At 47.1% G+C, this 14,061-nt stretch overlaps 1 protein-coding gene and 1 pseudogene across 2 annotated transcripts in view; both read left to right on the top strand.

Moving 5' to 3' along the window:
- The window catches only part of LOC135902906 (26S proteasome non-ATPase regulatory subunit 4-like), a 44,281-nt gene extending 35,196 nt beyond the window's left edge, over window positions 1–9,085 (top strand). Inside the window, exons 10-11 of one of the 2 annotated variants that reach the window (XM_065433232.2) lie at window positions 8,590–8,678; window positions 8,774–9,085. In XM_065433232.2, coding sequence (XP_065289304.1) covers window positions 8,590–8,678; window positions 8,774–8,968 — 284 coding nt within the window. In that variant the 3' untranslated portion in view covers window positions 8,969–9,085. Of the gene's footprint in view, window positions 1–8,589; window positions 8,679–8,756 lie in introns of both variants that reach the window. The other variant, XM_065433233.2, reaches the window with a different exon arrangement.
- On the top strand, window positions 5,086–7,761 carry LOC139054375 (uncharacterized; annotated as a pseudogene).
- Window positions 9,086–14,061: the final 4,976 nt, after the last annotated feature.

The following is a 14,061-nucleotide window of genomic DNA, read 5'->3' as shown; positions in this document are numbered from 1 at the left end:
CCGGTATTAGGGCAAACGCAAGCGCAAGGGGACAGGGTCTGGCCGCTTGACTGTTCCGGGATGAGCCATGAGATGAACAGAAGGGCAAATGTGAATGGTCTGCACGGTGCAGCTACCTGGAGGCACAGAGCTCAACCATACACAGTAGCAGCAACAAAGTGTATTCTTCTTTGCTGCTGGTGTGTATTTTTCGCAGGAGTGTAATCAACACGTTTTTATAAATGTTTAAAATGTTTTACACTTGGTCAGAGCAATATTAGCGCTTTGTTTGACTGGTTAAGCACTGTGCCAACAAGTGTCTGGACCGTGCAGACCTATCAGGCTGCCTACGTATGTCTACGCTTAAGTTATTTGATCCGCTTGAGTTTATGCCGCGACATTTGCCGAAATGACCAGCTTGCCTGTGGTTACCGGAATACCGGACATGTTCGGCGCAATGACAGAATGCTCGCAACGCACGCTGCTTTGATAGCTCTCGGTCGACGGCCAAGCGGCTAGCGGAGAGGTCTCACGCGGGAGAGGACATGCTTCAAAACAACCGGAAGTGGACGATGTGACGTCGCATCGTAACGCAGAACCAGTGAAGGCGGAGCTTAGCGCCGCTCGCTCGGCGAGCGAGTTGAGGAGGAAAAGCATGGCTTGTGGGGTCTGATGTGGGGATATCTCACACCGTACTCTTGGAACAAAGGAACGACAACACAGTAGTGCAAACAATCACAAGGGCATTTATTGCACCTTTCATACATCAATGCCTGCTGGCCGAGTTGCTATCCACAAAACATGCCGATGGGCGCGCGACAAATCTAGAAGTCCGACTTACCGCGTCCTCGCGAGCGAATATGTTCGCCCCATGCTGGATCCCAACGCCTGGTCGTTCGCGTGTATAGTCACGCGAATCGTAGCGCGTTCGAAGGCGGCCACGCGAGGCGGTCTCGCAGATGCATCGGCCGCCGCGCGCGCGGAATGTCCGCGCTGTTCGGCGCCCCGCCGGGGAAGAGGGTTGCTGCACGTGCGGCACGCTTCCTGTCTCGAACCCAAGAGAGCAAGCGCTTTCCTTTCGGCGCCCAAGTAACCTCGCGGCGCGCAACACTAGCGCCATCTCTCGCACTGCGCCTGTACCACTCGGACCGCCGCGTGTGCGGCGAAGCCGCACTACAGGAGACGCGCTATGCGGGAAAAACATCGGGGGAGGCGCGAGGGTCGCGCATCCCCACAGGCTAGGGAGGAGGGTAACTTCTAATCGCTTGTAGCTCCATTAATACGTAACGCTTCTTAAATTGTGGTGCGAATGTTATACTTACGCTGTACCTTACGCACCTACAAAATTTGTCCGAACCGTTTCAGGGGCCCTTCAAGAATCCATACGAGAGTCACCATTTCCCCATTGTTATAAAATTGACACTAGGTGATGAATGCTCTCCACATGTGCCCCTGTGGAAAGTAGAATGTGCCGACTGAAAATTATATAGAGTGCTCACAAATTAGACCTGGGATGACATTTGTACACTTTATATCGATAATGCAGTGGCATATTTGATGGCATTTATGACTATCGCGGCATCAATATTGCCACGACCTTGACACAACTGACAGCCACTCGCTGCAATTCGGTGCCACATGCTAGGCATGTTGGGTGGCCCCCAGTAGAAGACAACGACGAAGGTGCCAGGACAGCTTTATAAAAGATCTGTAGCGCCAACTGAAGTCTTTTGAATAAAAACAAGAACAGCGCAACACAGGACAGAGCCCTTTTGTGTCTTTGTCTGTGACAATATGTATACCCAAAACAATTGGGTTGCACTCTAAATGACGTGTTCCTTGGTGGAACGACAAGTGAAAGAAAGCATGCAGAAATCAAAATAAGGCTTGGAGTCATTTTCTTGACTCCAACTACATAGAACCTAATCGTCAAGAAAATAGTCTCGGGTAAAGCGCGCCGCAGTGCCGAAAAGGAGAGCTGGCAAAAACGCATATTGGGCATAAACTCTTATACAGACAAAAGGAAAGCTTGGAACAGCGTTACTCAACTAAAAGGCCGGCAAACTCATTTTTTAAACACTTGGGGATATACTCTCGAGGACCAGGCCGATTTTCTAGGATCCCACTTTGAGCACATTTCCAGTTCATCTCATTACTTGGTTGCATTTCCTTAGGTATCGGCAACAAGCAGCGCAACTGCTTCTGGATTGGAGAGGAACAAAAAATTAACACTACAATTATGCATTTAGTTTCAGGCCTCATGTAATTGTTGTAATAAGTTGACCCCAAGATAAGACCGAATAGTTTACGTGATGAAGCATTTAAACCCTGAAACCCTTAAAGCAATACTGTCACTTTTTAATGCCATATTTTCTGTTGGTCATATTTCATCTGCCTGAAAAGAAGCAGTAGTCATTCCAATTCTCAAAGACTGCAAGGAATCAATTTCGGCCATTAGCTATAGACCTATATATAGCCTTCATAAGTTGCCTGTGCAACTTTCTCTTTGAGAAAATGGTTAACCGGCGCCTTCATTTTCTTTAAATTAACAAAATATTAGACCACCTACAGCAAAGCCTTGGGACTTCTGGACAACACACTAGATGAACTTATTGAGGCCCAGAGAGTAACGCAGTATGAAAGACTTGCACAGAGTTTGACGGGGAGACAAATCTTGGACGACATTGAAATAACCTACGAAGCACAGCACGGAGAGCGGAGAGACATCCCAAGAAAAATAAGGGAATATATATATCAATACCCCCAATCCCCAGAAACATGCACCTGGAGTTTCGCCAAGATAGAAGAATCGCACGAGCGAGAGCTCTCCACAAAAGTCTGTTCTGCCAGGGACGTGGTCTATGTGGATGCGACAGAGTATGCAAATAGACAGAGTATGTCGACAGTTGGTACGAGTCTAGAGGGCGATTCCAGAGTTAGTGGCACTGTAAAAACAGGAAAGGCAGCGGAGGAGGCTGCCACAGCATTGGCAATAGCCTCCACAGAGGCTGACGTTGGTTAGCGACTCCAAGACAGCCGTCAAGAACTATGCCAAAGGAAGAATCTCACCGGGAGCGCTGAGAATTTAATACCTGTGTCACACGGGCACATTTGGAAGGCCTTCCAGTCGACGGCCTTCGAAACGCCGCAACTCTATCGACTCAAAGGAGTTGTCACGCTGCTACACGGCACTTTTGAAAGGCCGCTGAGTGGTTCAGGTGTTTCTCGCAAAATGGTTCAGGTGTTTCTCGCAAAATTGTGTGGCGCTGCGGATCTTTATTTTCGTTTTCATGTCACGATAAGTTAAACATTAAAACTACTTAAAAGCACTATAATTTCTTTCATGTTTGTTTATACATTTAAAACAATTGTTTATACATTGCCATATATATATATATATATGTTTAGTTTTTTAAGTTTTTGAGTAGCGAAACTGCTGCACGTTGCTGCTGTGGAGAGTACGTGCAGTTCGCACATATCAAATGGCAAAAATACTTTATTGAATAATTAATAACACTCACATACAGTATTTTAGAGCATTTTGGTTTGATTTGCTCTTTCTAACTGTGAGTACGAGCACCCTGTGAATGAGAGGACATGTTCGCGCTGTTTCCGTTTCCGTTGCTCAAATGCCATCGAGATTTCGATAGAGTTGTAAGGTGCTCCGTTGACTCGATAGTCTATTGACTCGGCGGCCTTCGAAACCGCCCGTGTAGCAGCTCAAACTTGACCTCTGAGTCAACTGACTATCAGTTGGAAGGCCTTCCAAACGCCCGTGTGACACGGGTATTAACCAACTTACCGAGATTTTAAGTTTTACCGAGATCACCAAACACTATAAATCGGGAAGGGCCCATTTTCCCCTGGCACGCTCTTCGCTAAATACACGGCAAGCGACGGCATGGCGCCTTTTACAGGCACATATCCGAACCTGGTGGCCTACCACCACTACTACCCGGACCATTACACGGATAGATGTAGATTTTGTCAAGAAAGGGCAGACCTTCAACATATGGTTTGGGCTTGTCCTCGGACACCCACACAGAATAAGATGCACAAAACCAGAGAGCAGTGGGAGACCGCATTGCTCAGCTGTGCACTGGAAGACCAACTAAGGCAATCCAGCAGGCCGAAGATGCCGCCAGGGCCCAAGGGCTTGAGGCCTTCATCTAGGTAGAGAGGCCTAGGTCTCAAATCTGCTGTCCTAACATAGTTTATTCCTCCTCCTACAGTGTGGTTTCAGGGAAGGTAGATCCATAACTGATCAGCTTGCCTGCATTGAGGAAAATATTCATGATGCCTTTGTGAATGAATTGTCCTTGTCACTAATGATAATTAAATGAGAGGCCATCTAGGTAGAGAGGCCTAGGTCTCAAATCTGCTGTCCTAATATAGTTTATTCCCCCCCTCCTTAAGTGTGGTTTCAGGGAAGGTAGATCCATAACTGATCAGCTTGTCCGCATTGAGGAAAATAATAATGATGCCTTTGTGAATGAATAGTCCTTGTCACTATTTAATAATAATTAGTTAATATTTATTATTATTAAATATATTAAATATATTCCATATTCTTCTAATGGCAGAGCCATTGTACTGGACAGGTGTTCATGCTGATGTCTGATAGTGTAACACAAAAGCATCTTTGCCCAATGTATCATCGTTATTCCCAGTGTCACTTACTGTGTAGTGGACACGAAAGGGAAAAGTTTGTAAAATATGGCTTACGCATTCTGGTTTGGTACTTGGGCACTCTTCTTTACTAACATCAGTGAGCATCAAGCCAGGGCAATGGGCCAATTGGTCTACATTAGTGTGTGTGCTAAGCCTGAGGGCATGGGATCATATTCCAGCCACTGCAGCTGTATTTCGGTGGGGCTGAAATGCAAAAATGACCATGTACTGTGCATTGAGTGCACATAAAAAAACCCCAGGTGGTCAAAATTTATTCCGAGTCCTCCACTGCGGCGTGCCATGTAATCATATTCTGGTTTTGGCACGTAAAACCCCTGAATTCGTGTAGAATTTGAGCCACCTTTACGAGAGAATAAGTGTTCATATCTGAAAGTAATAATGCAGGGTGCGCACAGGTCCTTGAAAACCTTGAAAACCCTTGAATTTGAATATTTGGTTTTCAAGGCCCTTGAAAATCCTGGACTTTTTGCTGCTCCTTGAAAATCCTTGAATTCCTAGCGTAGTACATGCAAATGACTATTCATAAAAAAAACGCAGTTAAAATATTTGTATTTTCAGTACCGTGTTTCAATATGTGCGTTTCAGGCGTAAAAAATCAGTGTGTGCTAATATAGCCAATATTGCGCGACGGTTAGCCACACTGGAGCCACTCGGCTCTGAAGCCAACTTGAGCCGATTCAATCCAATCTGATCTTGGCGCTTTGTTATGGTGGTTGACGGCATTGCATTCTGCCGTCGCTTCTGCACCCGACTTGTTGCGGCTGAAACATCTTAATGCAAAGCAAATGCCTGGGAAAAGCAAATTTCAAGGCGCGTGGCTTCACAACGAGGCTTACAAAGACTGGATTGCGCTAGATACGACGAGTGAGCACCGTGCAAGATGCAGGCCTTGCGGAAAGACCTTCGATATCACCAACATGGGCGAGTCGGCGTTAAAGAGCCATATGAAGAGTGCTAAGCATGCTGGCGTCATGGAGATTGCAGCCAACAGTTCGGTGCGAAGGTACTTAGTTCCAAGTACGGGGAAACAGTCAGCCGTCCCACCTCCTTCGCAATCGGGAAATCTAGACGATGCTTGCAAGGCACACGAGCTGGTGACGAACGCAGAGATTCTGTGGACTTTGAAAGTTGTCACATCGCATTTCTCCTATCGGTCGTCGTCGGAAGCAGGCCAGCTATTCCAGCGTATGTTCCCGGACAGTGGCGTGGCCAAAGCATTTTCTTGCGGAGAGAAAAAATGTGCGTATGTGACGTGCCATGGTCTGAGGCCCTTCTTTTTATCTGCTCTGCAACGGGATATAAAAGATTGCGATTACTACGTGGTACTCTTCGACGAGTCCACGAACGACTATCTCCAGCGGAAACAATTGGATGTTCACATCCGGTTTTGGAATTCGTCTCACAAGGTGGCAACGAGGTACTATACGTCGGTGTTTATGGGGCACTCGACATCCGAAGACATCCAAGGAACGCTGCTGACTGCGCTCGAGCCTTTCCCTCTTGAGAAAATTCTTCAGATTTCAATGGATGGTCCCAATGTTAACCTGAAGTTACTCAAGAATTTCCAAGAGCACCTGCATCAAGCATACCAAGTTCAATGTCTGGACATTGGGACTTGTGGCCTCCACACCATGCACAACGCCTACAGGGCGGGTGTTACAGCAAGTAAGTGGGGACTTGACTGTCTGCTCTCCAGTCTGAGCGCGCTTTTCCATGGTTCTCCTGCAAGAAGGGAGGACTTCTCAGCAGTTACCGGTCAGGAAACTTTTCCCCTGAACTTTGTTGCCCACTGGTGGTTGGAGAATGTGCCTGTGATAGAGAGAGCCTTGCTCTTGTGGTGTGACATTAAGAAGTTTATTGCAGCTGCAAGGAAGAAGGAAGTAAGCCCCCCAAAGTGTGGATCATTTCACAACTTGTGTGAGTTTGCCAGTGATGACCTACTGCTAGCAAAGCTTCAATTTGCACTGGGTGTGGCCATGACCCTCAAGCCATTCCTCACTGAGTACCAAACGGATCAGCCCATGGTGTTCTTTCTTGCAAGGGACTTGGAAACTGTGGTCAGGAAGCTACTGACGAAGTTTCTGAAGTGCTCGGTCTTGTCTTCAGCAAAAGGAGCCACTGGTCTGCTGATGGTGGACATTGAAAGCACGGAGAACCACACTCCACTTGAAAAGGTGGATGTAGGCCATGCCGCTGAACAGACTGTCCGGAAAACTAAAGCAAGCCAAAAGGACGTGTTCCAGTTCCGCATGGAATGCAAACGCTTCTTGGTCAGTGTGACAAAGAAGGTGCTTGAGAGAAGTCCACTGAGATTCCCAATCGTGAGGAGTTTGTCCTCTCTGGACCCACGACAAATGTGTACTAAACCAGATGAGTGCCTGGCCAGCTTCAGAAGAGTGTTGGATGCCCTCATTACAGCGGGAAGAATGTCTGAGCACCAAAGAGACACTGTACTAGGGGAGTACACCGAGTTCCTGCAGGAAGAGATGCATAACCTGCGGATGTTTGAGAAGAACGTAAACAGGTTGGACGAGTTCTTGACTGAGCTGATGCAGTTTGATTCATCATGTGGGGAACTGTGGAAGGTTGTCAAACTTTTGCTCGTGCTCAGCCACGGACAGGCCACTGTGGAGCGAGGGTTTAGCGTGAACCGCCAGGTTGCTGTAAAAAACCTGAAGGACCTGTCGTACATTTCGCAACGTATTGTGTGCGATGCTGTGGACAAGGCAGGGGGTGTCCTTAATGTCCCTATTACAAGAGAGCTGAGGACTGCTGTATCAGCTGCCCGGCAGCAGTATGCTGCATATCTGGAAGCAGAAAAAAAGAAGCAATGTGATGATGTAAGGGAATCAAAGAGGCGCTGCATTGACAAAGAGATTGACGCTATGAAAAAAAAAGAAAAAGAAACTCGAGGCAACAATAGCTGACCTCCAGGCTTCAGCGGATACCTATGCCGAAAAGGCAGAAGCAGCAAATGATCTGAAGTATGTGGTCAGATCAAATAGTCTGAGGAAGGCTGCACGAAGCAAGACAGAGGAACTGTGTTGTCTCAACCAGAAGATTCAGGAAAAGCGGCAGGAGCTCCCCTGAAGTTGCCATTAGCACTTTTGCAGAATGGATTGCTGTTCGACATTGGTGCAGTGCACTGGAGTGTGTTTTTCAAGACGGAACATATATTATGTTGGTTTAGTGCAATACAATCTGTTCCTTGAAATGTTTTTCTTCGACTTTGTTCAGTAATATTATGTTGGTTTAGTGCAATACAAGCTGTTCCTTGAAATGTTCTTTTTTCGACTTTCTTCAGTAATATTATGTTGGTTTAGTGCAGTACAAGCTGTTCCTTGAAATGATTTTTTTTTTCGAATTTGTTCAGTAACATTATCTTGGTTTAGTGCATTATAAGCTGTTCCTTTAAGTGCTTTTTTTTTCGACTTTGTTCAGTAAAATTTGTACCTGATATTGAAAACTGCTGCATGTAGCATTGTGTCGAGTCCTTGAAAATACTCCCACTGAGCCTTGAAATTCCTTGAATATCCTTGAATTTTCCCCTTTTGAGTCTGTACGAACCCTGTAATGGTAATATGTAGACTTTCCATAATTTGCAAATGCACTTCTCTGCAGTGCAGATTTGCCTAGCTAATGGCAGCACAAGTTATTGTTCTCATCAAAAGAGCCCCTTTACATTTACCATCTCATAATGCAAGCAAACTATGCTTGTACACGTTGTTTGCAAAGTGCCCGCACTGCCATTAGTTGCAAAAAGCTAGCTTTACGGTTTTGAGAATGGTCATTAGCCCATGATTTCTTTCCAGGCTCTATTTTTTAACGGAATTTAAGTTTCAAGTCTTCAACCCAATTCTGTATAAAAACAAACCAAACCATGGCCTCATTATGCCACGGGTAATTTCACTCGTGCAGAGTCGGACAGTCCATCTACAGGGGGGACAGCTGCAGCAGTGGTCAAGGAGGAGCCCATGGAGACGGAAGAATCCGAAGAACCCAAGAAGGTAGGCCACAGCTAATTGGTTGGTGGCGAGTATTCTGCCTGCTCCTGAGCTGTGCTCTTCAACCCGTTGAAGCTTCAGTGACGGCCGTTGTGCAGGATGAGGCAGAGTCCGAAGACTACGAGATGATTCGAGACCCCGCCTTCCTCCTGTATGTCCTCGAAAACCTCCCTGGTGTGGACCCCCAGAGTGAGACTGTCCGCAACGCACTTGGAGAACTCACCCAGGGAGACGCGGCCAAGAAGGATAAGGGTGCCCAAGACAAGGGCAAGTCAAGCAAGGATAAGCAGTAGCCCACACTGTCTTCTTGACTTGGCCCTGCCTTTTTGCAGCCAACGTCCCTTTTTTTTTTCTACCACTAGCGGTTTAAGACAACACGCACTAAAATAATAAAGGCATGTTTCCCATTACTTGCGGGATGTGCAGTTGTCATCCTACAAATGTCTATTTGTTATTGTGTTTGTCAGTTTCTATCAACTTTTTTTCATATGATGGCAGTAGAACTGAATATTCATTTAGAACTTCTTTTGCAGTTTTTTATTCCGCCTGCTTCATATGCGCACAAGCATAGTATAGCATGTAGCCTTAGGTTGAAAACATTGCATACAAACCAAATATGTGTTTGGCAAACTCTTCTATTAGGCCATAAAATGCTAACTTGGAACGCTGGGTATATGTCTGTAAAACATGTACCAACAAGTGGCAAGTCAGCACTACCAGCTCGATCAAGGAGCGAGTTGCAAGTCGTAATGAATGTGACAGTACTATTCCATGTTCCTCGCTTGGCTAAATTATGAACTGTCTCTCCATGCAAATTAAGCTTGTGTGATGCGAGTGCGTAATTGTAGCCGAATCATGATTTAGCATCTATTTGGGTGAATATAGCACTTTTTTTAAAGTCAATCCAGCTTTGTTTGAGATTTTGTGTTGTCTTGTTTCATTCTTTTGTCTGTCTCAAGCATAGAATCATGTCAAGCAGGGGAACAATGAATAACGCAATATAAACACAAGTAACCCTGCTCTCTATGCATCTGCGCATGTTTGTCGTCGCAAGCCAGCGAAACGTGGGATTCCGAAACTTCCTCCAAAAGTGTAATGTGGCACTACGAGAAGAAACACTGCTTACTTTCCTAAAATTAGCCTATATAGTGGTTGCCTAAAACTGTTTTAGGCACCTGAGCTCCGACTGCAATAAAAGAATCCATACTAATTGCTCCACATTCTGTTACGTGAGGAAGACAAACATGAACGGGATGTTGCACTCCAGTTTTTCTTTTTTGTGTGTGTGTGTGTGCATTGGCATTTGTTGGGCGTGTTGGTAAACTGACTTGGAAAGCATATTAAGCGGTAGCGAACATGGACGTAGAGAGGTTTAGCGTGTCCACTATTCGGGTAAATACAGGCGGACGGGGGGTATTGAAGCCGTAAACGGGAGCGGCCTGCAGCCTCCTGGTGGCGCAAAGCTCAAACAGACAAAAACGGCTAATATTGCAGTAACCAAGTGTACTTTACTTTGTTGCAGGTGTAAATTTTTGGCAGCATGATTACACCAGCAGTGAAATAGAATAGACTTTGTTACTGCATTATTAGCTGTTTTTGTCTGTTTGAGGTTTTTGCCACCAGGTGGATGCACCACCTGTCCACCTGCGTTTACCCGAATACCGGATTTTTTATCTGCCCGCCTACGTCACGACACAGGCCAAGGCGAAGCAGTACAAAAATACGTTTGGTAAACTGTAGTTAGGTATCTCGTGCAGCATAACTTGTCGTCCGGGTTTATTTATAGCCGCCTGCAAATTTTGACATGCAGGTGCGCTCTGCGACCAGCTTCTTTACCACGTCGACTGTGAAATGAACATGTGCACACGTCCTCGCTGGCGCAGCCATGTTCTCCGCTGTGTGGCGAGATAGGCAGCTTGTCTCGGCTGGTCTCGCTTCTCGTAAGTTGTACACCGCGAGAGTCACGTGGGTAACGTGACCGCTTAGGGGCATGGGGGCAGCAATGTTTTTAGCCGCCCCAACAACCAAGGATGCAAGTAGAGGTAGCGCATGCACAGTACTGTTGCCCCTAGTTCTTGCATGCGCAAGATCTCCGGGGCACCCGAGGGGTAGCGGGAGGATCAAAGCTGGAAACGGGGCGGCCCGTGCCAGGTGCGCGTGCCAGGGGTGTATAAGATTGGCTGTCTGCCAATTTTTTATGCAAACGCCCCCTGCCACGCTTCAGCCTCCGTGGCCCCAACCCATGGACCAGTCCGGGCTCCAGCTTTAGTATCCGTGTTGCCATTTGTTTTTCTGGAGGCGCCGCCAATAGTTAGTAAAATACACGATTGAATAAATCTAATTACGTCCAGCCGCCAACTTGTGATGCTAAGTTCAGCACTACGGCGCCCCGCGAATTCTGCAACACCAGTCAGAACTTTGCCACTGAAGATAAGTCGGACAGACTTTTTCGTGCCTGCAGCACTGGTGTCGCGTCGGTTATCGTCACCAGCGTCCTTTCAGCCACTTGCGTTCATCCATGGTTGCTGAGGCGCTCTAGATTTTCAATATATGCAGCCCAGGCTCAACTACGGTCGCTACTGCTCTCAGAAACATCTGTGATGTTATTTACGAGGTACACTGCTGTAAGGCGCGAGAAAGCTACGATGCGCCACTTGACCCGCTGCTTCACCTATTTTACTGCGCCGGCAGCCAGCGTCCAAGCGTAAACTCGACCTCACTCCGCAATGCCGGCACACCAAGGGACAATAGCCTACAATGCTCGCTCAGAAGCCTCCTCCGTAGTACCTAGACAGTCAGATATTCAAGGAGCAAAAGCCCCCAGATTTTCTCTTTCGCGCCCGCTCCTACTCACACCTGCGCACAAACGACTGGCAATCCCTCAAATGAATGTCTCGTCTAGCACGAAAGTTTCTTGCTCCACGAGTACTACAAGGGAGCATCACGTGACAATCTTGAAGCTTGTGCTGTAGCAGAGAGCACTTGCCGTAGCATCTGCAAGTCTCGTGGTTCGACAGCTCGGAGCGGTCTCTCGTTCACTTGGTGTTTCTCAACGTGTAAAGGCCCGTCCACGTTACCGGCGTGGCAACTCGCCGCATGCTGTTCGCGGGGCGCAGTGCGACAGCGGTTTTGTTAATGGCGAGATTTCCTTGCCATTGAGGACCCATTTGTGCTGCAGCCGTATGGCGAAGCGGCCAATTACCGATGGAGGAGTGGTCACTCTGGCACTGACGGCAGCCTCACCGCCGCTGATCATTCAGCTATGGTAGCTAGTTCGGCGGTACCGATATCGCTAGGCCTTTTCCAATTCATTTCAAAGCTAAAGTTGACGGCGCTTTGGAATGAATCAGACTCGCAGAAGCTGCAATATTTTCTTACCGTTGTCGCTTTTCGCAACAACTATAATAATCGCAACATGCACTTCGAGTTGCCAGTTGTTTACCTCTGCTGGCAGAGCATGCGTATACACAAGCAGACGCACAGCATAGTTTTACATCACTATTTCTTGTGACCCACGTGACCAAGCCGTGTTGTTTCCTTTCCTACGACCTCATAGCATCACCCGGAGCCCAGAAACCGAAATGGCTCGGTATAATAATGCTATTATTAAATTATTTATTGGGTATACAGTGAAACCTTGTTAAACCATAGTTGGCCGGAGCTAGGAAAAACTACGTACTAAACGGTAGTACTGTTAAACTGAAATAGCATGAGATCGCCCACTTACCTGTCGAAAACGTAACTCGGGGAGAGTGCGATGAAAGGGGGAAAAAACGTGCAGTATTTATTCACTTCGCGCGACAAAAGTGTTATTTTCATTTGATGCCGCGGCGGCCTAGCACGACGACAGCGGCCTCAAACTTAGGCAAAGCAAAGCAAGCTTTGCCTAAGTCACACTAACACTGTGCATGTTTTAGCCCTGCACTTCTTTATTATTTAGTCACTTCTTATTAGGCCAAAACTTGCTCGAGTTTTGGCCTAATAAAACATCAAAGCACAATTAACTGTTCGGTATCTTATTACAGATGTGAAGACACTTTGCATATAGTTCACTGTTTCGCGACGACAGGAAAAATAGAGCGCGTAGAAAACCTCGAGTCACCTGCAACCGCACATACATATACGTACAGCCAATTTTTACGCATGCATGCTGTACAACACACCTGTACAAACAACCTCGCACTGCACAGTAAATGCAAAAGTGTCCGCAGCAGCACAGGCAATTCTTCGAAATGCAACATCAATACGTATCCTTTGCTTCGACGGGGCCGGGATTAATTGATCCTGCGTCTTTTAGGCGACCTCGTAGTAAGGTCAATTGTAGGGCTGCTGTTCTGTACAGTGGCTTTTCTGTACAGTGAGTGCGAGCGAGTTCTAGTGAGTGCAAGTGAATGCCAGTGAGTGCGAGTGACTGAGTGGAGGTGAGTGAGCGGAAGTGAGCACCAGTGAGGGGAGGCGAATTGTGAGCGAGTGAGTGAGTGGAGGTGAATTGCGAGTGAGTGCGGGGCCTGGAAAAATTACGGTGACTGAGTGTGAGTGAATATTCTCCCGCACTGCCGACCTATGCTTGCAGTCTAGGAGAAACTAAGCATTTTCTCAAACACCATTCCCTCCACTATACGCGTAGTGCAGCACCTACAGAAGCACCACTAATTGCCATTTACCGGGCACTATAGAAAGTACGCTCGGGAAGTAGTAGCGCGACATCGTCGTAACGTCTGCTGTCGAGCTATTTGGTGCAATGTGAAAAATGGTTTTAGGCGCAAAATAAGGCACAAAAGAATAGACAGACAGGCGTACACTCTACAACTTTGAAGCACGAATGGTTGAAGTTCACGGCCTGTGATTTTCCATTTGTTCAGATGCCACCGCTGCTTTCGAAGGGAGGTCACGGGCCTCTATGAGAGCAAGCATGTGCACGATGTTAGGGCCGATTTACACTCGAGCCGCACCATTCGCCTGCCGCATGCGTGTGGCCGTGCGAAAATTTGCGCATGGCGCACGCTGGATGGTGCACAAATTTTGGTTTAGGTTGGGCCTGCACATACAGTGCAAACCGAAATTCGTACAGAGAAAGAGATGGAGGAGTGGGTGTTGTCAGCAGAGAACCCCCAAAAATAATTTTCTGGTTTGTGGGGTTCTCACACCCGTGTTCTTGGGACAAAGGAATGACAACACAGTAGTGCAAACAATCACAAGGGCATTTATTGCACCTTTCATAGATCAATGCCTGCTAGCCGAGTTGCTATCTGCAAAACATGCCGATGGGCGCGCAACAAATCTGGAAGTCCGACTCACCGCGACTGCATAGCGAGCGAATATGTTCGCCCCATGCTGGATCCCAACGCCTGGTCATTCGCGCGTACTGTCACGCGAACGGTGGCGC

The sequence above is a fragment of the Dermacentor albipictus genome, chromosome 1 (genome assembly GCF_038994185.2).
Source record: "Dermacentor albipictus isolate Rhodes 1998 colony chromosome 1, USDA_Dalb.pri_finalv2, whole genome shotgun sequence".
Taxonomy (NCBI): domain Eukaryota; kingdom Metazoa; phylum Arthropoda; class Arachnida; order Ixodida; family Ixodidae; genus Dermacentor; species Dermacentor albipictus.
The sequence above is the reverse complement of the archived record's forward strand: the minus strand, read 5'-3'. Positions and strand labels throughout refer to the sequence as shown.